The sequence below is a fragment of the Setaria viridis genome, chromosome 3 (assembly GCF_005286985.2).
Source record: "Setaria viridis chromosome 3, Setaria_viridis_v4.0, whole genome shotgun sequence".
Classification (NCBI taxonomy): Eukaryota; Viridiplantae; Streptophyta; class Magnoliopsida; order Poales; family Poaceae; genus Setaria; species Setaria viridis.
The window spans coordinates 11,289,554-11,308,054 of record NC_048265.2 but is presented as its reverse complement, the minus strand read 5'-3'; the positions used below and the strand labels follow the sequence as shown (position 1 = coordinate 11,308,054).

At 46.8% G+C, this 18,501-nt stretch overlaps 3 protein-coding genes and 1 pseudogene across 3 annotated transcripts; 3 read left to right on the top strand and 1 right to left on the bottom strand.

The window, feature by feature from the left end:
- Positions 1-209: 209 nt before the first annotated feature.
- On the bottom strand, positions 210-1,741 carry LOC117850612 (transcription initiation factor IIB). The gene has a single exon (XM_034732473.2). It carries the CDS (start codon positions 1,638-1,640, stop codon positions 708-710), a length of 933 nt encoding a protein of 310 aa, XP_034588364.1. The 5' UTR covers positions 1,641-1,741; the 3' UTR covers positions 210-707.
- Positions 1,742-2,565: 824 nt separating this feature from the next.
- On the top strand, positions 2,566-6,959 carry LOC117848699 (ABC transporter B family member 11-like; annotated as a pseudogene).
- Positions 6,960-12,880: 5,921 nt separating this feature from the next.
- LOC140220104 (uncharacterized) lies at positions 12,881-13,782 on the top strand. Its single transcript, XM_072292351.1, has 2 exons — positions 12,881-12,946; positions 13,107-13,782. Exons 1-2 carry the CDS (start codon positions 12,881-12,883, stop codon positions 13,587-13,589), a joined length of 549 nt encoding a protein of 182 aa, XP_072148452.1. The 3' UTR covers positions 13,590-13,782.
- Positions 13,783-13,908: 126 nt separating this feature from the next.
- On the top strand, positions 13,909-18,327 carry LOC117848698 (ABC transporter B family member 21). The gene is given in 9 exon segments (XM_034730211.2): positions 13,909-14,227; positions 15,166-15,429; positions 15,601-15,655; positions 16,179-16,354; positions 16,528-16,749; positions 16,831-17,069; positions 17,279-17,807; positions 17,892-17,998; positions 18,000-18,327. Coding segments are annotated over 8 exon segments (1,710 nt in total). The 5' UTR covers positions 13,909-14,227; positions 15,166-15,231; the 3' UTR covers positions 18,184-18,327.
- Positions 18,328-18,501: the final 174 nt, after the last annotated feature.

The following is an 18,501-nucleotide window of genomic DNA, read 5'->3' as shown; positions in this document are numbered from 1 at the left end:
TCATCTTAGTTAAATGCAATGGCTCGTCTATGAAACTGTGAAATAAAACTTGGCATTGGAAGGTCTTGTTTCATTCATAGTTTAAAAAACTATTTTGATGACGTGTCACTCTTGCTAATCACACGTTGAAACTTTGCATTGGAAATAGCCTTATAAACTAATTTATGTAAAAATATAAAATTTACTTTGTTTTAGGCGTTGAGGCTGGCCGACCGAAGAAAGGTTTAAGAATCTGCATGCTATTCATCGCAGGCACTATTGTGGGAACAGAGACCGATGATGGACCGGCATGTGCTCAAAGGCTGATATATACATCAGCTCATCAGCAACCCTTGGGGATTGTGATTCGGAGTTTGTGCGGGCCTTTGCTAATATCTCTGAACATTCGTCAGATAATCTCTCAAGAAGGGGCTTACCGTTTCATTCATGGACCGGTAGCGAGGACACGCAATGCAAGCTGCAAGCAGCTATACACTTCGTGAACGCACTCATGAATCGTGACCACTTTGCGTTTAGCAATCACCTCGATCGATCCTTGCTCGGTTGGAATCAACGAATCAAGCACAGATCACGAATGAATGTACTTAGAATCGAACTCCAGAACACGAACATCCATGTCCATGGCGAGAATCAGGAAAATCGATCGGACGCGGCGCTAAAATTGCAAAGAAAAGCATCCTGTGACCTGTCGGATGACGACACGCGTTCTAGGCGAAAAGCAGCTCGACGTGCGGGGTAAGGTCCTTGTGCGCCTCCTTGATGGTGGCCTCGGCGACGCCGGTGGCCATGGACACATCCTTGACGGTCTTGCTGGCGCCGGCGCGCTGCACGACCATGTAGCTGATGGCGGCCGCGATGGACTCGGGGTTGCGCCGCACGTCGAGGGTGTCGTCCAGCCTCCGCGCCGCCTCCTGCGCGGCGCGCATCTCCTGGTTGCCCATCCCGAGCCGGGAGCAGAAGCGGCGCATGTAGTCGGCGGCGTGCACGACGCCGATGTCCATCACCTGCCCGGCCTCCTCCCCGAGCACCTTCTTGATGAGCGTGGTCATCCTGCCGACCTCCTTCTTCGCGGTGGCCCCGCCGCTCGTCGCCGTGGCCAGCTCCTTGTACGTCCGCGGCTTGCCCTCGTTGCGGCACGCCACGAAGAGGCAGGCGGCGTAGAACTGGTCCCGCTTCTTGCCCCTGGGGCACGCCTTGGCCTCGTCCATCTTCCTGTACACGTCCTTGGCGCGGTCCCTGATGGTGGCGACGAGGCCGAGGCGGTCGGCCATGTCGGTGATGGCGCGGAACGCCTCGACCAGCGACTGCTCGGGGTCCGGCCCGGTGTTGATCCGCATCCTCGGCAGCGCGTGGCCGCCATCGGCCTGCGTCTTCTGCGGGCCGTTGAAGACGATGCGGGTGTCGAGAGGGGCGTTGTTGAGGAAGGGGTCGCTGGCCCCGCCGACGCGGCTGGGGTCGCGGTCCTCGCCGCCGCCGTCGTCGGCGAAGTTGCGCCACTCGCTGCCCTCGTCGACGTAGTGCGCGTCGAGGACGAGCGCGCACTCGGTGCAGATGGTGTCGCCGGTGGCGTGGTCCAGCACCACCTCCGTCCGGCGGTGGCAGTCCGGGCAGAAGATCAGATCGTCCGCGGCGCCGCCCATGGTCGCTGCTGCTGGGTCCCTTCCAAGCGAGTCGACGCACGTGCGGTTACCTTTGGGATTTCGCGGCGGCGGCGGCTGCGGGGAAAAGCGGTGGCGGCGGATTGGGGGTGGTTTCCTGGAGGGGTCGGCTGATATTTATAGACAGAATTGGTCGGTGGGGGCAGACAGGGATGCGGGCCGGAGTCTGAAACCGACTTGGGCTCACTTTAGGATCAGCGCGGCTCTCGGGTAACTTGCGGCCTGCGTTTCCTTATATCCAGCGGAGAAGCCCCTACTGATTTGGAGTTGAGGCTATAGTTTCCCCCGTTCTGTACTGGTTTCATTTGATTTGGGATGCTTTTACTTCTCAATATCCGCCATATCAGATAGGGATATAGGCAAATTAGCATATGTTCACATCACATACATATACACAAACCTAGAAACATATTTTTTTCATTGTACATGGAACACACATGCTCACACGTACCTACAAACACTATCACATGTGCAGGGAGATCCGGCGGATCCTGATATTGATAAATTCACTAAAATCTCTCTACTAGCAATCATTTCCCCTATTATTGGGAAAAAAATGTCTGCATCCTTATATCAATAAACTAGCATTTTTGCTGCAGGTAAGTGAGGTCCTCAACTCCTCATATAAAGGATAGCTTGTAAAGTAAGAGTAACCATATTATTCGTTTGTATTTGGCAATGTATGCAAGTCGTCTTCCCGACAAAAAAAAAACCCAGGCAAGTCAACTCATATGGATAGCTTTGCAAATTGCAAGAAGAAAAATAATGTTTGAAGGAGTGTGCAACTGAATGCATTCCAGCCGCACATGCCTATGTTAAAACTGAAATTTTTATTGCGGAAAACAACAAGTTGGGCTTAGCCGTGGGATCTTATGCAGCCGGTTACAACAACACAGATGCAGCCCACTGCACGCTACACAGCTACTGGTACACACTACAAAAACTCCCAAATCCGGCGGCCGCCTCTGCTTCCTCCCGCCGTCCCGCGTGCGCGCGAGTCGTCGGAATCAGCCCTCCCGCGGCCGGCCTCGCCGCTATAAAAGGCGAGCTGCTTCGCCCCGGCGATGCAAGGACCCCCGTCGTCGAGCACGCGGAGCGGAGGAGGATGGCCTGGCGATGCGCCATGGAGAACGAGAAGAAGGGGGAGGTGGGGGTGGGGCTGCACCGGCTGTTCCGATTCGCGGACGGCGCGGACGCGGCGCTCATGGCCGCGGGGGCCGCCGGTGCCGTCGCCAGCGGCGTGGCGCAGCCTCTCATGACGCTCGTCTTCGGCGAGGTCGTCGACGCCTTCGGCTCCGGTTCCCGCCACAACGTCCTCCACCGCGTCGCCGGGGTGCGTCGCGAATCGCGATCCCCATTTAACCAAACTCTTGTGCTGCAGCCGTTCCTCCTTGGATAAAACTTTTTGCACTGTTGTTTCAGGTGTGCCTGAAGTTCTTCTATTTGGCCATTGGGTCATGGTTTGCTTGCTTCCTCCGTGAGTACTAGTATTTCCTCAATGGTTTTCTGTGTCAGTTTCATTTTTCAGTTCGTCCTTATAGTTGATCAATTTTGATAATTCAGGCACAGATTGAGCCTTATAATCCTTCAGAATGGAAAAGGATGAAAAGAGATTTAGCACCTAGCTTATTATATTAAGAATGGAGTGGGCACGTTCAATTCCAGCTTTCTTTCTCATAACAATCATCGGATTCTACCAGCTGTGGCTTTGGTTCATTTTTTAAATCATATAATTTTGATGTTAATCGTGTGGAATTCTTGAAATATATAGCTACTGAAACCAAGAAATCCCATAAGAATAGTGTATTTTTTTCAGAAATGAAAAACATTAACCAAGTGTGTGTAATAGGCTAGCAGAAGCAGACCATTATTTTCTGCAAAATAGCTACTGCCAAGAGAATATATGCGTACTCTGCTTTATGGGTACCGTCAAGTAAAGATTAGCACTAAGGTGTTACTGTTCTTCAATGTTTCATCAGAGGTTGCATGCTGGATGATCACTGGAGAAAGACAAGCAGCTCGCATACGAGGTCTCTATCTTGAAGCTGTATTGAGGCAAGACATTGCGTTTTTGGACAAAAAGATAACCACTGGACAATTGGTTGAGAGGATGTCTGGTGATACAATACTTATCCAGGATGCAATAGGTGAAAAGGTAGACCTATGGAAACTTCAATCATATCACTGTCAGCTTGTGATTCTGGTTCATTTTAACTTTTCTGAAGCTATCATCACATAGGCAACATACTTGCATCTAATTATTTGAAACTGCTCTTCCGTATTTCGAGTTGAAAAATGACAAATTTTCATTACATGGTTATAAAATTGTGTTGATTTGATGTCTGTTCTGGATAGCTAATTCAATAGTTTTGTTTGTCTTCCAGGTCGGGAAGTTTTTCAACTTACTGCCACATTTGTTGGAGGGTTTGTGGTTGCTTTCTCTAAAGGATGGCTTTTGGCAGCTGTAATGCTGTCAAGTATCCCTCCTATAGTAATTGCTGGAGCAGCAATGTCATGGACTATATCGAAACTATCAAGCCAGGGTCAAGCTAAGTACAATGAAGCAGGAAATGTTTTTGAACAGACAATAGGAGCCATCAGAACAGTAGACCCTTGCTTAAACATTTCCTTTATATCTAATTGTTTAGATTCTTAACCAACTTCTTCTTGGCCTAATTTTTGAAAGGTTACTTCATTCAATGGTGAGAATCGGGCCATTGCACTATACAATAAATATATAAGGAATGCATATATATCTGATGTCCAAGAAGGCACGGCTACTGGCCTGGGCTTTGGTTTTGTTATGTTTATCCTGTTCTGCAGCTATGGTCTAACAGCATGGTTTGGGGCAAAATTGATTATTGATAAAGGATACGAAGGAGGGCAGGTTGTAAGTGTCTGGATGGCATTCATGACAGGTGCAATGTAAGTCATCAATCTTCATTGAGTTGATTGATGTTGTTCTAAGATCAGATACATATATTCTTTTTTCTTTCTTGACCAATGGACTCTTGTTCATAGTGCATAGACAAATCTTTATAATCGCTCAACTATAATTTTCCAGTACATCGGATTTTAGCCCATTGCTTACATGTAATGTGCTCTGATCTGCCCAACCTGAAATATATAATCTGATCATATTCTAAAACGTGTATATAATTCCGAAGGAATTCTTCATAATATGTAAAATTGAACATGACAGACCTAAACATACATTCTTACAAAGAACAGATCATCTAGTTTATACAGTCACTTTAATGATTTTGCTCCAGAAGTGATTACAATGACGGTTTCCATTGCACTAACAGTATTTTGATTTATGGTGGAGGCAATACCACTATTCATTTGTTCATGGAAGCGAAAATTGAGCCCTGTATAATTGTTCTCTTAAACACATTTTCCTTATCAGGTCATTAGGTGAGGCAACTCCATGTGTGACTGGTTTTGTTTCTGGACGAGCTGCTGGGTACAGAATGCTGCAAATAATCCAAAGGAAGCCAGAAATTGACCCCAAGGGAACAGATGGGATTGTGCTAGCAAACATCAAGGGTGATATAGAGCTCAGGAATGTATACTTTTCCTACCCATCTAGACCTGACCAATTGGTATTTGATGGCTTCTCGTTGCACGTCTTGTGCGGAAAAACAATGGCTATAGTGGGAGAGGGTGGCAGCGGAAAGTCAACAGTTATTAGTCTTGTCGAGAGATTCTATGATCCTCAGGCTGGTGAAGTGTTGGTAGATGGTGTTAACATAAAGAGCCTGAGACTTGAATGGCTAAGGGGAAAAATCGGTCTTGTCAGTCAAGAGCCACTGTTGTTTGCCATTAGTATCTGGGAGAACATTACCTATGGGAAAGAAGATGCAACAGATGAGGAGATCATGGCTGCGACAAAGCTTGCTAATGCAGCAAATTTCATCGACAAGTTACCCAATGTATATAAAAGAAACTAAAATGCTTTAGCATTTTGCAAAACTCCACCTGTACTATAACTACCATAGCTAATCAACCTTGTTGTTTCAGGGCCTAGACACAATGGTTGGCGAGCATGGAGCACAACTCTCTGGTGGGCAAAAACAAAGAATTGCGATCACGAGGGCGATACTCAAAAATCCCCAAATCTTGCTACTTGATGAAGCGACAAGTGCACTGGATATGGAGTCTGAACGAGTGGTTCAGGAGGCCCTTAATAGAATCATGCAAGGCAAGACCACGATCATAGTTGCCCATCGGCTGAGCACTAAAAAAGATGCTGATACTATATCAGTCGTACATCATGGAATAGTAGTTGAACAAGGTTTGAACTCTGCATGCCTCGTTACTTGGTCTGATTATTCTAGAGTTTGATCTTGCCACTTGTAAATGTCAAAACAGGCACGCACACGGAACTACTGAGGAACCCCAATGGTGCATACTTCCAGCTAATCCAACTGCAGGATATAACTGGAGAACCAGATGCATATGATGCAGGTTATCAAAGGTCTACTTCAGCTGTCAGAAGTGTCAAGTCCAGCAAATATATACATAGTGCATCTCTCAAGAGATCAATAAGTGGAGGTGCTTCATTTGGGAGTACCAGCAGGCACTTAATCACTACTGCCAGCATGATTGTCCAGGATAGCACACATGCTGAACTACTTTCTAAGGTATCAGAAGAAGGTGAAGAATGCAGGAAGGTGCCCCTCTCTCGTCTTATTTCTCTGAATGAACCTGAGATGCCAGTCCTTCTGTTAGGTACAATGGCTGCAGTCGTATCAGGTGTTATCTTTCCAATATTAGGTCTGCTGATCTCTGGTTCCATCAAATCGTTCTATGAGCCACCTGATCAACTGCGGAAAGATTCACGGTTCTGGACATTAATGCATGTAGCATCAGGAGTTGTTTCATTTATTTGTCTGCCAGTGGAATATTTCTTTTTCGGAGTGGCTGGTGGGAAATTGGTTGAGCGCATTCGTTCTTTATCTTTCAAAAGCATTGTTCATCAAGAGATCAGCTGGTTTGATAAGCCCTCGAATGCTAGGTTAGTCTCTAAATATTCTGCACTAACACATTGCATTTTCCAGAATTATGATGAAACCTGCATGTCATTATTCCTTCATGTCTAGTGGAACCATTGGTGCAAGGCTGTCGATGCCTCAAATATACGACGTCTTGTAGGCGATTCGTTGGCATTGATGGTTCGAAGCACTGTTACTGTTCTTGCTGGATTTATTATTGCAATGGCTGCAAATTGGAGGCTTGCCCTTGTTGCCACTATAGTGCTTCCTTTGGGGGGTCTCCAGGGATTTCTTCAGATAAAGTTTTTGGAGGGATTCAGTGCAGACGCCAAGGTAACATATCATGCATCACTGGTAAAAGCACATTGCCATCAGGCCAAGTGAACTTAGACAGCTATTTTATTTGCTTTAATTTTGACTGCAGGCAATGTATGAAGAAGCAACTCAAGTGGCGAATGATGCTGTCAGCATTATTCGAACTGTTGCTTCTTTCTGTGCTGAGCCTAAGGTAATGAAGACCTACTATGGAAAATGCAAAGCTCCAGTGCAACAGGGGATCCGTCAAGGCATTGTCAGTGGCTCGGGTTTTGGTGTATCGTTCTTCATCCTGTACTGTACATATGCCCTTTGTTTCTATGTCGGAGCAAAGTTTATGCTTGATGGCAAGGCCACATTCACTGAAGTATTCGAGTGAGCAAACTCTTCAGAAAACTAACTTCAAGTTGGTTTACATTGTGCATGGCATCTAACTGCTGTGCTCTTTTGCAGGTGTTCTTTGCTATGCTCATGGCAACCATAGGCGTTTCACAGACAAGTGCTCTAGGTTCCGATTCTGCCAAGGCCAAGGAATCAGCATCATCAATATTTGCACTTATTGATCGTAAATCGAAGATTGACCCAAACAGCGACAACACGGCATGGTCTTGGCTGACGTCGCTGCTGAACTCGAACTTAAACTTGGCCATCCGGGCCGCCCGGCACGGCACTGGCACGGGCACTATCTGGCACGGCACTATATGGCACGGCACTATCTGGCACGAGTACTTAACCGTGCCGTGCCGTGTAGTGCCGCCGTGCCTAACTGTCGGCACAGGCACGGCACTAACAGTCAGTTAGCGTGCCGTGCCGGGCCACAGGGCACGGCGGCACCGCAGTGCCCGTGCCGGCACTGGCACTAAGTGTGCCTACCACAAGTCCACAATACACAGAATTACAAGCACAAACCAAAACTATTAAAATTCACAAGTAGTGGAGAACTTATCTTGTTGTATTCACAAATTTGTAACAAAGTCACAAGTCACAACCCAGTCACACAGTCATAGAGATAACAAAATAACATTTTATTGGGAGCTTTAGTGCAATGGCTGCCTCATTAAAAACCTATCTAGGTAAAACTCACCCTTGTGAGAAACCCTAGACAGGAAAAAAGAGTACAGCCCAGCTCCAATTATAAAGTTCATCACAGTCCATGAGTCCAGTACTTAATATTACAGTCCCATTACATAAATGATAACTAATCAAGATAAAGTTCTTCAAAAGCTTCTTCAAGTTCCTTGTCCTCCACCATGTGTTGCAGCCTTGCTTCTGCAGCCTCCCAGTCTTTGATGCAGGTGAGCATCTCCACCATCTCAGGCTTTAGCTTCCTCCACCGCTCCTCGATGATCCTGCCAGTCATACTAAAAGTGGATTCTGAAGATATGGTTGAAACAGGAACTGTTAATATATCCTTAGCCATGGTTGACAACACTGGATATGTGAGTTTGTGTTGATGCCACCAGTTCAAGATGTTAAAATCATCATCTAAATGATTCACTGTGTCACAGTCCAAGTAAGAAACAAGTTCAGAAACATTACCACCTGAAGAACTGGCAGCATGCAAAAGGGCAGTTGCAGATGTATCTCTAGCCATGCTTAGAGTAGCAACTAGAGAATGCATGCCACCAGCAGAACCAACATCATCATCATCATAAATTTCATCCCAAGCAGACCTTTTCTTACCAGATAGGTTAGGAGGTACAGTCCTCCTCAACCTAACACCTCCATATTTCTCCTCATACTTGTTGTAGACATCAGTAAGTCGAGCTCTAGTGCTAACCTGGTAAGCACTGTAATCTGTACTGGTAAGGGTACCCAACCTCCTGAGCACTCTATTGAAACCTTTCATTTTAGCTCTAGGGTCCAGGATGAATGCAAAAGAATAAAGCAAAGGTATGTCCCTCCAGTATTTGTTATACTTGTCTATCATAGGTTGAACCACATGTCTGATGTGAGTATCATTAGCATAATTCTTTAAGTGCATAGCAATCTTAACAAGATAATGAATCATAAGTGGAGATGTAGGATAGTACACACCAAACAATGTAACTGTAGCATCATAAAAAAGTTCAAGAAATCTTAGCACTTTTTCTGCCATAGCCCAATTATCATCAGATAAAAGCAACTGATCACCTTCAACCCTAGGATATTGAGCAACTATGAAAGTTGTGAATGGGACCTCAGTTGTCATCTTCTCCGCCTCTGTCTCCTCCTCAACTACTTGCAATCCTCCAATGTCATAACTAAGCAGACATGATGGTAAGGGAAACAACTTATGAGTACTCGATTCTCAGAATCTTGTCCTTCTTCAAATGTGATTACCGGAGGAGGGACTTCATCAGCAGTGGGCAGCTTCTTCACTACTCGCTTGACATCAACAATGCGCTTCCTCTTTGGTAGTGGCGCTAGTCCAGCTTCCAAGTCATCTTCGGCTCCACGCTTGGATGTCTTGGAAGAAGACCCTGCCTTGTTTGATGGATGGGGCTTCACAACAAACTTCTCTGCAGCCTCTGAATCAGAGCTGCTGAAGGAGGAAAAACCCTCCGATTCCTCTTCCTCCTCTTCGATCGCCTTCTGTACATCCGCAGTGGTATGTACACGCAGAGCGGTTCTAGAGCCCTCCGAGTCGGGCGGAGGAGGAGCGGAGAAATACAAGTGGATTTCTTCCTACAAGAGAAGACAAGTTAGTAAAATGACAAGTACAAAATTGGTACTCGAGGGCTGAGGCCACGGGTACTTACACTGCTTGGCGGGTTGGCGGCGCAATACTCTCGCACAACCGTTGGGATCGCTCTCACATGCTTGAAGAGGCGCCTCAATCTGGCCATAACCTCATTCACGGACAAGTCCTTTGATGTCATCCGGGATGGGTCGTTGGGGCCCAAGTAGTCGTACCCCCAGGTGCAGCGTAGCTGGAGGGGTTGAACTCGCCTCCTCATGAAACTGAAGGTTACGCCTATTCCCGTCAGCCCCTGCGTCTTCAGAATGGCGATCTTCTCCAGCAACTTGGGTAGTTAAAAGCTATCCGCATGGGAAGGCTCGTCCAACCACTGATTGTTCCAGACTGGGCGGTGGCCTGTTACCTTGGTAGTCAGGGCTGGTGATTTCCAATACAGAACCATCTCTCCTTCCAACGAGGATGGGAGTCAATCAACTCATAATCCAAGTAAAGGCTTTTCACCTGCTTCTCCAGTTGAATGCATGCCCCCTCCCCTGACTACTTCACTGTGGTCCATTATGGGCTAGGGCTTAACTCTGAAAAATTTCCTAAAAAGCTGAAAGTATGGCTGAATTCCAACAAAAGCTTCGCACAGATGCACGAAAATGATAATATGCAGGATGGAATTTGGGTTGAGGTGCACTAACTCCAACTTATAGTAATTCTGCAGCCCGTGGAAAAACTCAAGGGAGGGCAAAGCCAAACCTCGCTCAATGAAGTGTGTGAAGATCACCGCCTCGTGGGTGTAGTTCTTCATCGACCAAGGGTTGCCGTAGGCTTCCCTCCAGTTGATGAACTCATGTTCTTAGAGCAGATCGGCATCCACCAATGCCTGGATGTCTGCTTTCTTCATCACGGACTTCTTCCAGGTGCATGTTTGCGTTGGCGGGGCAGTCTGGTCCGTCTCGCCGTACTTCGACGCTGGCAGTTGAAGTTCCTTCTTCGCTGCTTTCCTCTTCCTGCTCTCTGCCGCCTTGCTAGAAGTTGCCTTCTTCCCCATTCGTGTTGCCACAAGGGTCTTCTTGCGCATATGCTCGGGGGCTAAGTAGGGGGAGACGGTGGCACTCGAGCACAAGGATCAGCGAGTAGCGGCGCTAGGGCTACAGTGAGGAAGATGAACAGGCAGAATAGCTTGGGTAAAACGGAAGGGATGAATTCCTCCATCATTTATAACCGCGCCGTAGTTAAAACAGAGGCGAGATTAACAGGGAAACAAATGCTTAAGCATTAGATATGTAGAATTCCACCTAACTTCCATGTCTAGCTGAAACTTTCTAGGCCTAACACCAGTGGCAATGCAATAACTTTTATATGCAGCAATTCTCTGATTAGATGAGTTTAAGAAAGATATTGCAATTCTAAACTTCTCAATCAATGGCTTAAGAGCAGTTAGAGCCTCCTTAACAATCAGATTGATAATATGGCATGCACAACGCTGATGCAAGAACAAAGAATTAATTGAATGTGCATTGTCATCCCTATCATCATCCACAACTTCAATACCAAGATATTTAGAAAGAACAGGTCTAAGCTTTTGCATGGCTGAAACATTAGATGATGCATTGTCCAAAGTAACAGCAAAAACTTTTTCAGTCAAACAATAGTCATCAAGCACAGATGCAACACGATCAGCAATATTTTGACCATTGTGTGAACAATCAATCAGCCTAAGACCAAGCACTCTCTTCTCTAGTTGCCAATCAGAGTTTATGTAGTGAGCAACAACACTGAGGTAGTCCTCTTTGGCATTACCAGACCAAATATCAGAGGTTAGACACACACAATTAACACCAGCAGATTTCACAATCTCAACAAGCTTAGCCTTGCAATCATTGAAGTATTTTAGCAGGTCTCTAGTGGTTGTTTGCCTAGATACTGAAACAAATTTAGGATTATGAGCAGTTCTAATGTAATCTTCAAATGCATAAGATTCACCCAAAGAGACAGGAACATCAAGCCTAGCAAGCAGTCTAACAAGTTGAGTACGGGCAACTATAGGACAGTACTCCCAATTACGAATACTACCATCAGGATTAAAAGAGATTTGTGACTGAGACATGTGAGTTTTCTCACGCCTTCTAGGGCATCTATCCCTATGGCGGGTGAGGTGACCAGTGCCACCACTAGAGCGCCCAGAGTACTCTTTAGAGCAATGGATGCATTTAGCTCCATACCTTACCTTCTTACCGTTCACCATTTTGAATATCTTCTTGAAATCAAGCCACACGGCTGAGGTAGAGGGGCGTGAGCGCTTACCGTTGTTCTCTTCCCCGTCCCCGTCCACTGCTTGGTCATCGCATGGCTCAAGGATGATGGGAGGTTGAGCCACACGGCCGAAGAGCTCGGCGGCATCCTCGCGCATGTCATCCTCGTCATCATCTCCGGCCAACCCGCAAAGCCGTCTCTCTTGGTTTGACCCACCCTGAACCGTCTCGTCGTCGTCGGATCCGGCCATCGTCACACGCCCGCGCCCCGGTTCCTCAACGGCTACACAAAAAGAAGAGTTAGGATTAGCCGGTTAGGGATAAGGGGTCGATTGAGCAAGGGTTAGGGTTAGGGTTAGGGTTTCCTACCTTGATAGCCGGAGCACCGGAGTCGCCGGCGACGTTGACGAAGCACAGATCCAGCGAGACCGACTACGGATCCGGCGAGTTCTAATGCGGATCCGGCGAGATCGACGCGGGGCCGAGACCTGGCGAGGCTGACACGGAGATGACGAGAAGGACGACGCGAAGCGAGAATGCGAGATCAAGAATAGCCATAGGTGATAGGAGTATACATGGCCGTGCCGTGTGCAAGTGCCGGCGGAGGCCGGAGGCCACCGGAGGGGGAGGAGAAGGGTAGAAGGGAGGGGATCCGGGGAGGGAGGCAGAGAGCGAGAGAGCCGGAGAGTCGGAGAGAGAGGAGAGCGACTGAGCGAGCGAAGAGAGAGAGAGGAGCGGCGCAAATGAGAGCTAGGGTTACCGTCGCCGCGTCGCGCGCCGTCGGCCTCGGCTTATATACGCGCCCCCGCCAACGGTCGGATCCAACGGTCGGATGGAGCGGGGGCGGCAGATCCGACGGCTGATAGCCGTTTGGCCGTGCCTTAAGCGGGCCGGCCCATTAAGCGTGCCGTGCCCGTGCCGGCACTACGGGCCGAATTGGCGGCCCAGACACGGCACTAACGCCGTGCCGGGCCTGGCACTGGCACGATGGTTCACGGGCCGGGCCATTTTCGGGCCGTGCTTCTTCGTGTCGTGCTCGGGCCGGCCCGTAGTGTTAGTGCCAAATGGAAATCTCCGTCACGTATGCTTCTCATGTCCATCCCGCCCTGAAATGCAAATACTTAGAGACCTGAACTTGAGAATACCATCCGGGAAGGTACCGAACCACTGAACGTTACTTTCTTCGACTGTGATCAATACCAAGTACCGATAGGCAGTTAAGTTTCATGCTGCTTCTGCAGACGGTTGCCCTTGTCGGGGAGAGCGGCTGTGGCAAATCCACCATCATCGCGCTCCGGGGAGACGGTTGCCCTGGGGCTACGGCACCTTCGCCATCGAGAGGGGCGCCCAGCTCTCCGGCGGGCAGGGGCAGCGCGTGGCCATCGCGAGGGCCGTGCTCCGGGACCCGAGGATCCTGCTGCTGGACGAGGCGACGAGCGCGCTGGACGCGGAGTCGGAGCGCGCCGTGCGGGAGGCGCTGGGCCGGGCGGCGGCCGGCAGGACGGCCGTCGTGGTGGCGCACCGGCTGCCCACGATCATGGGCGCCGACGTGATCGCCGTGCTGAGGGACGGCGGGGTCGTCGCCCTGGGCACGCACGAGCAGCTGATGGCGTCCAGGGACGGCGCGTACGCGTCGCTGGTGGAGCTCCGCTTGAGATCCGAGCGCGCCGGAGTCTCCTCGTCATCGTCAGCATGAGAAGCTTCCCCGATGGAATTCTGCCTAGGCCCACCTGTCAGATACCATTTGTAAATTACCGGTGAATGTTTCTGTTCTTAATTCGTAAGCATAGCTGTACATTCTGTTCATAGCTAGGATTGTGCATGCACCTTGTAAAATGCAGTGTGTGCATTTTGTAAAATGGGGAAAATACCGTGCAGTCGTGTGCTCATCCTGGCCCGGCCCCCACGACGGCACGACCACCGTGGCACCGTACCCCACGTGCGCGCTGGATGGATCCCACGTTTTCCTTTCCGCTGCCTGCGTCCACACCGTCATCGCCGGCGGGCGGCGGCGGACTCCGCTCCTGCCACGCGCCACCACGTCCTCCGCCGCTGCTGCCGCGTGTCTGTGTACATGCCCGCGTCGCGCAGTCCCGCCGTGACTGGCAGGCTGGCTGGCAATTAAAAACGGCTGGAGATCGATTTTTTTGACCACCTGGTGTCCTGGTTCAGGATTTTTTCCCAGAACCTTAGAATCCATTACAGTGCCATCTCTTATTTGTAAACTGTCATCTAATTTTACGTTTGTCATGGATTTCAGAGCGCGAGGAAGTGAGAAAGGGATAAGGGAAGCTCGCGAAGACCACAATTCGAAGACCGTGTGCGCAGAGGCAGGTTACGCTCATTTGATCATATAGCAAACTCTTCACATTGTTAAACTAATTCATGCGTTACTAGAGGTCTAACTGCTCTCCTTATGATTATTCAACATATATTGATAACGTGATAGACAAAAAGATTCTGAGCTACATGTACGCAAAGAAAGCTTTGCTGGTCGATCGTTAAGGTCCCGTATTCACCACGACGGGATCCTGATTTTAGGATCTTCACGCGATGTACCTAGATGGCGTAGTGGAGACCAGAGAAATAAGGCTGTCGTCTTAATGAGCCGGATTCGTCATGACTGTCGTTCTCTTACATTACAAGAGCTAGATCTTCATAGATCATAGTAATATCATTTGAAGTTGCCACATGAGCATTATGAGTATGTGGTAGGATGAATTTTAATAAGCTGATCAAGTAAGCGGACCTATATGGTAGTAGGCCGCCCTAACCTGTTTACTGTTCTTCTTGCTGGAATCCATCTTCCAGTAGTATACTGAGGATGAAGGTTCCTTGAGTCCTAGTCCTAGTCCTAGTCCTTCGAAGACTCTGGGGAACACGTACGCCTATGGTTGCCTGCCATGAGCCCACAAGCTAGCAAAGATAAGAACTATGATGTTATTTGTAGAGGAGCAACAGAAAAAAAATTATATGGGAACATATATAGCTAGAAAGCCACAGACATTGATGTAAAATTCTGCGCATAAGTTTTGACCAGTCAATGCTAAGCTTGCTGGCCATATACAGTACCTAATACTTGATGGTGAGTTTGATGGGTTTCTTGACTTGTCGAAATCATCAAACCGTGCTCTGATCGACTTGCTCCCATGGTTAACTTAAAACAAAGACATCCATTTTAGGAGGAACAAAAAGTCCAGGCTCCAAAACAGCTCACGGACACTCACTGGTCTTTCAACTGAAGTCACTTACCATCTGCTACAATGCAACAGGAGACCAGAATTCACATATAATACAAAGGAAAACTGCAAGAGTGAAAATAGCACAAAGCAAACATCATGGAGACAGATGGTAGGGTGAAGTTCCACGAGCTGTTCAAGTATGCAGACAGCACAGACATGATGCTGATGCTGATTGGGATGATTTCTGCGGTGGCGAGCGGCGTGTCACAGGCAATCATGATGATTATCTTTGGGCAGGTGATTACAGCTTTTGGAGATGCCACCCGTGAAACCATACTTCACCGGGTTAACAAGGTAGGATATATCCTCAAATATGTTCCTGAGAAGTAAGATGCATGCACATCCAAAGAGTTTGCTTTGAGCAATGGCTCATAACCTACCAAAAAAACCGAACATGATTAGGTATGTAGTTCCAGTACCATTCCAAGAATAATATTTTTCTGACATGGCTATTACTTCTTTTAGGTAGCTCTTGACTATGTCTACCTGGGAATTGGAGCAGGAATTGTTTCTTTTCTTCGTAAGTCTCTACAGCCAATCTTTTGCTGTGCTGGCAGCTTTTCATTGTTTATTGTATGTGTGATCACTTGGACGCTTCACCAAACCTCCATGAATTAGCAGTTTTTTATGGTTTATCATATATCGCATGGTCATTGTTAAGTAATTAGGAAACTAGAGCTAAGATTCAACTAACCAACTTAAATGGGGAGAAGGCAAATCGGTCATATATCTTATTTGTAGGCTATGAATAACTCAAGCTAGCTTGAAGTTTATGCGAGTATTGAAACATCGCTGTCATAGTACAAAACTAGGTAATTAAAAATTCTATAGTACTTTAGTATACTTAAATAAATATAATAAAATGAAGGCATGGTCAACTATATTCTTTCATAAATTTGAAAGAATGAAACATAGCAAATAAAAAGGGAAAAAAACAAGCCTAGTAAATCAACTTATCTGTGGCACCATCATAGTTGGAATGAAGAGAACAGTGTAAATATAGTATTAGCAATTATATTATTCCACTACATCTGCTTTTCCAGAGGTATCATGCTGGACAGTGACCGGAGAAAGACAGGCTACTCGTATTCGGTCTTTGTACCTCAAGTCTGTCTTGAGACAAGATACTGCATTCTTTGATTTAGAGATGACAGCTGGACAAGTAATTTCTTGTGCATCTGCTGACACTATCCTAATTCAGGGAGCCATTGGGGACAAGGTAACTGTATTTTTATCTGCTTCAGTAAAAAAAAAACTACTCCTTCTATGATAGTTCAACATCCAAGTAAAGCTTACTTGCATATTTGCAGCCTGTTGTTGTTTTGGTGAAGTAGGTGCATTCCTCCCTTATCATTGTTTTCTCTGACACATTGCCACATTCCTCCTTATCAGGTAGGGAAGTTTGCACAGCTTGTAACCACCTTCATTGGTGGACTTACGGTTGCATTTGTAAAAGGTTGGCTTCTAACACTTGTCATGCTTTCAACTGTACCCCTGTTTATTGCTGCTGGTGCAATTGTCTCGAGGATGCATTCCAAAATCTCTGGCGAAGGCCAAAAATCATACAGCGATGCAGGTGATGTTGTCGAGCAAACAGTTGGATCCATAAGAACGGTAGGCTACTTGTAGTTGAATCATGGCATCAAGAATGATAAGTCCTCACGCTAATCATGTCTAGTATCTGCAAAATACTAGGTGATTTCATTCAACGGTGAGAAAGAAGCTGTTTCTCGATACAATAAACAAATAAAGAAGGCATACAAGGCCACTGTTTGGGAAGGAGCTGGCCAGGGCTTTGGGGCTGGATCCCTTTCCTTCATCTATTTCTCTACCTTTGGATTAGTCATTTGGTATGGTACTAAGTTAATCCAGAGTAGAGGATATATTGGAGGACATATCATAAGCATTCTGTTTGCTATCATGGTAGGTGGAAGGTGAGTCTGATGCTAAAACTTATACACACACTCATAAGATAGGCTAAATGACAACCAGATATTTAGCACTTCCCCATGGAAGATATGTTCAGTTACTTTAAACAGATAAAATGCCTTATTGTCGTTATGTGCCAATAAATTTGTTTCCGGCCATGCTAATTTTCCTATTCTTGCCTACTTATGTGTGAATTTTCAACTTTATTCACTAGAGCCTTAGGTGATGCAACCCCTTGCCTTTCTGCCTTCACGGATGGAAGAGCTGCTGCTCACAGCTTGTTTAAAACAATTAAGAGGAAACCAGAGATTGATTCTGATGATGCTACTGGGATGGTATTAGAAGACATCAAGGGTGATGTGGACCTGAAGGATGTGTACTTCAGTTACCCAAGCAGGCCTGGGCAATTGATACTTAATGGACTGTCATTACAGGTGTCTAGTGGCAAAACAATGGCTCTAGTTGGGGAGAAGGGCAGTGGAAAGTCAACTGTTATCAGTTTGGTTGAAAGATTTTATGATCCACAGGCTGGTGAAGTCTGCATAGATGGCATTAACATCAAATGTTTCAAGTTAGATTGGATAAGACAAAAGATTGGTCTTGTTAGCCAAGAACCACTACTTTTTACGACCTCTATCAAGGAGAACATTTCTTATGGAAAGGAGGATGCAACACTTGAAGAAGTCAAGAGAGCAGCCGAGCTCGCTAATAACGCAGCAACTTTCATCAACAATTTGCCTAATGTACTTAAATAAACACAATACATAACAGTATCCTATGTTCACATCTATAAACATAATGTTAACCCCCTTTTTATCTGAAATTAGGTCTATGACGCAAGAGTTGGTCAACATGGAACTCAACTTTCAGGGGGGCAGAAGCAAAGGATTGCGATTGCAAGAGCTATCCTTAAAACCCCAGAATACTCTTGCTTGAGCTACAAGTGCATTGGATTTGGAGTCTGAGAGGGTAGTCCAAAATGCACTAAATAGGGTCATGGTGGACAGAACAATACTTATCGTGGCACACCGACTAAGTACCGTGACGAATGCTGATTCCATCTCAGTTGTACATCAAGGGAAAATAATTGAACAAGGTTCATATTTTTTATACACGTGATAACTTTCATCCTGTGCTATGATGCCTCCTCCTAGCTTGACTGTGTCCACTGACTCAGATAAGCTACCTACTTTTTCTTCGAGTTCTCTTCGAGGAATGCTACAGTAGGTGGGGACTGCGGATAAAGTATTACGTCCTAGATTGGTGGATAATGGGATATGATACAGGAGTGAAGGGGAAAGACTACATTATTAAGCAAGCAATCTTCCCAGGCACTGCACGTAGATCAGCTTTTGTAACCAAATTGCATGGAGCATGGAGCCACAACATGAGATCTATTGCCTTACTTTGTCATGGGGATACAAAATATTAAAATTA

What these genes read in the sequence shown, in the direction of transcription:
- LOC117850612 (XM_034732473.2), bottom strand. Translation starts at nt 1,640, where the DNA reads ATGGGCGGCGCCGCGGACGATCTGATCTTCTGCCCGGACTGCCACCGC.
- LOC140220104 (XM_072292351.1), top strand. Translation starts at nt 12,881, where the DNA reads ATGGTTCACGGGCCGGGCCATTTTCGGGCCGTGCTTCTTCGTGTCGTG. An exon ending in TGCTCGGGCCGGCCCGTAGT is followed by an intron (nt 12,947 to 13,106) that starts GTTAGTGCCAAA and finishes AAGTACCGATAG; the next exon opens with GCAGTTAAGTTTCATGCTGC.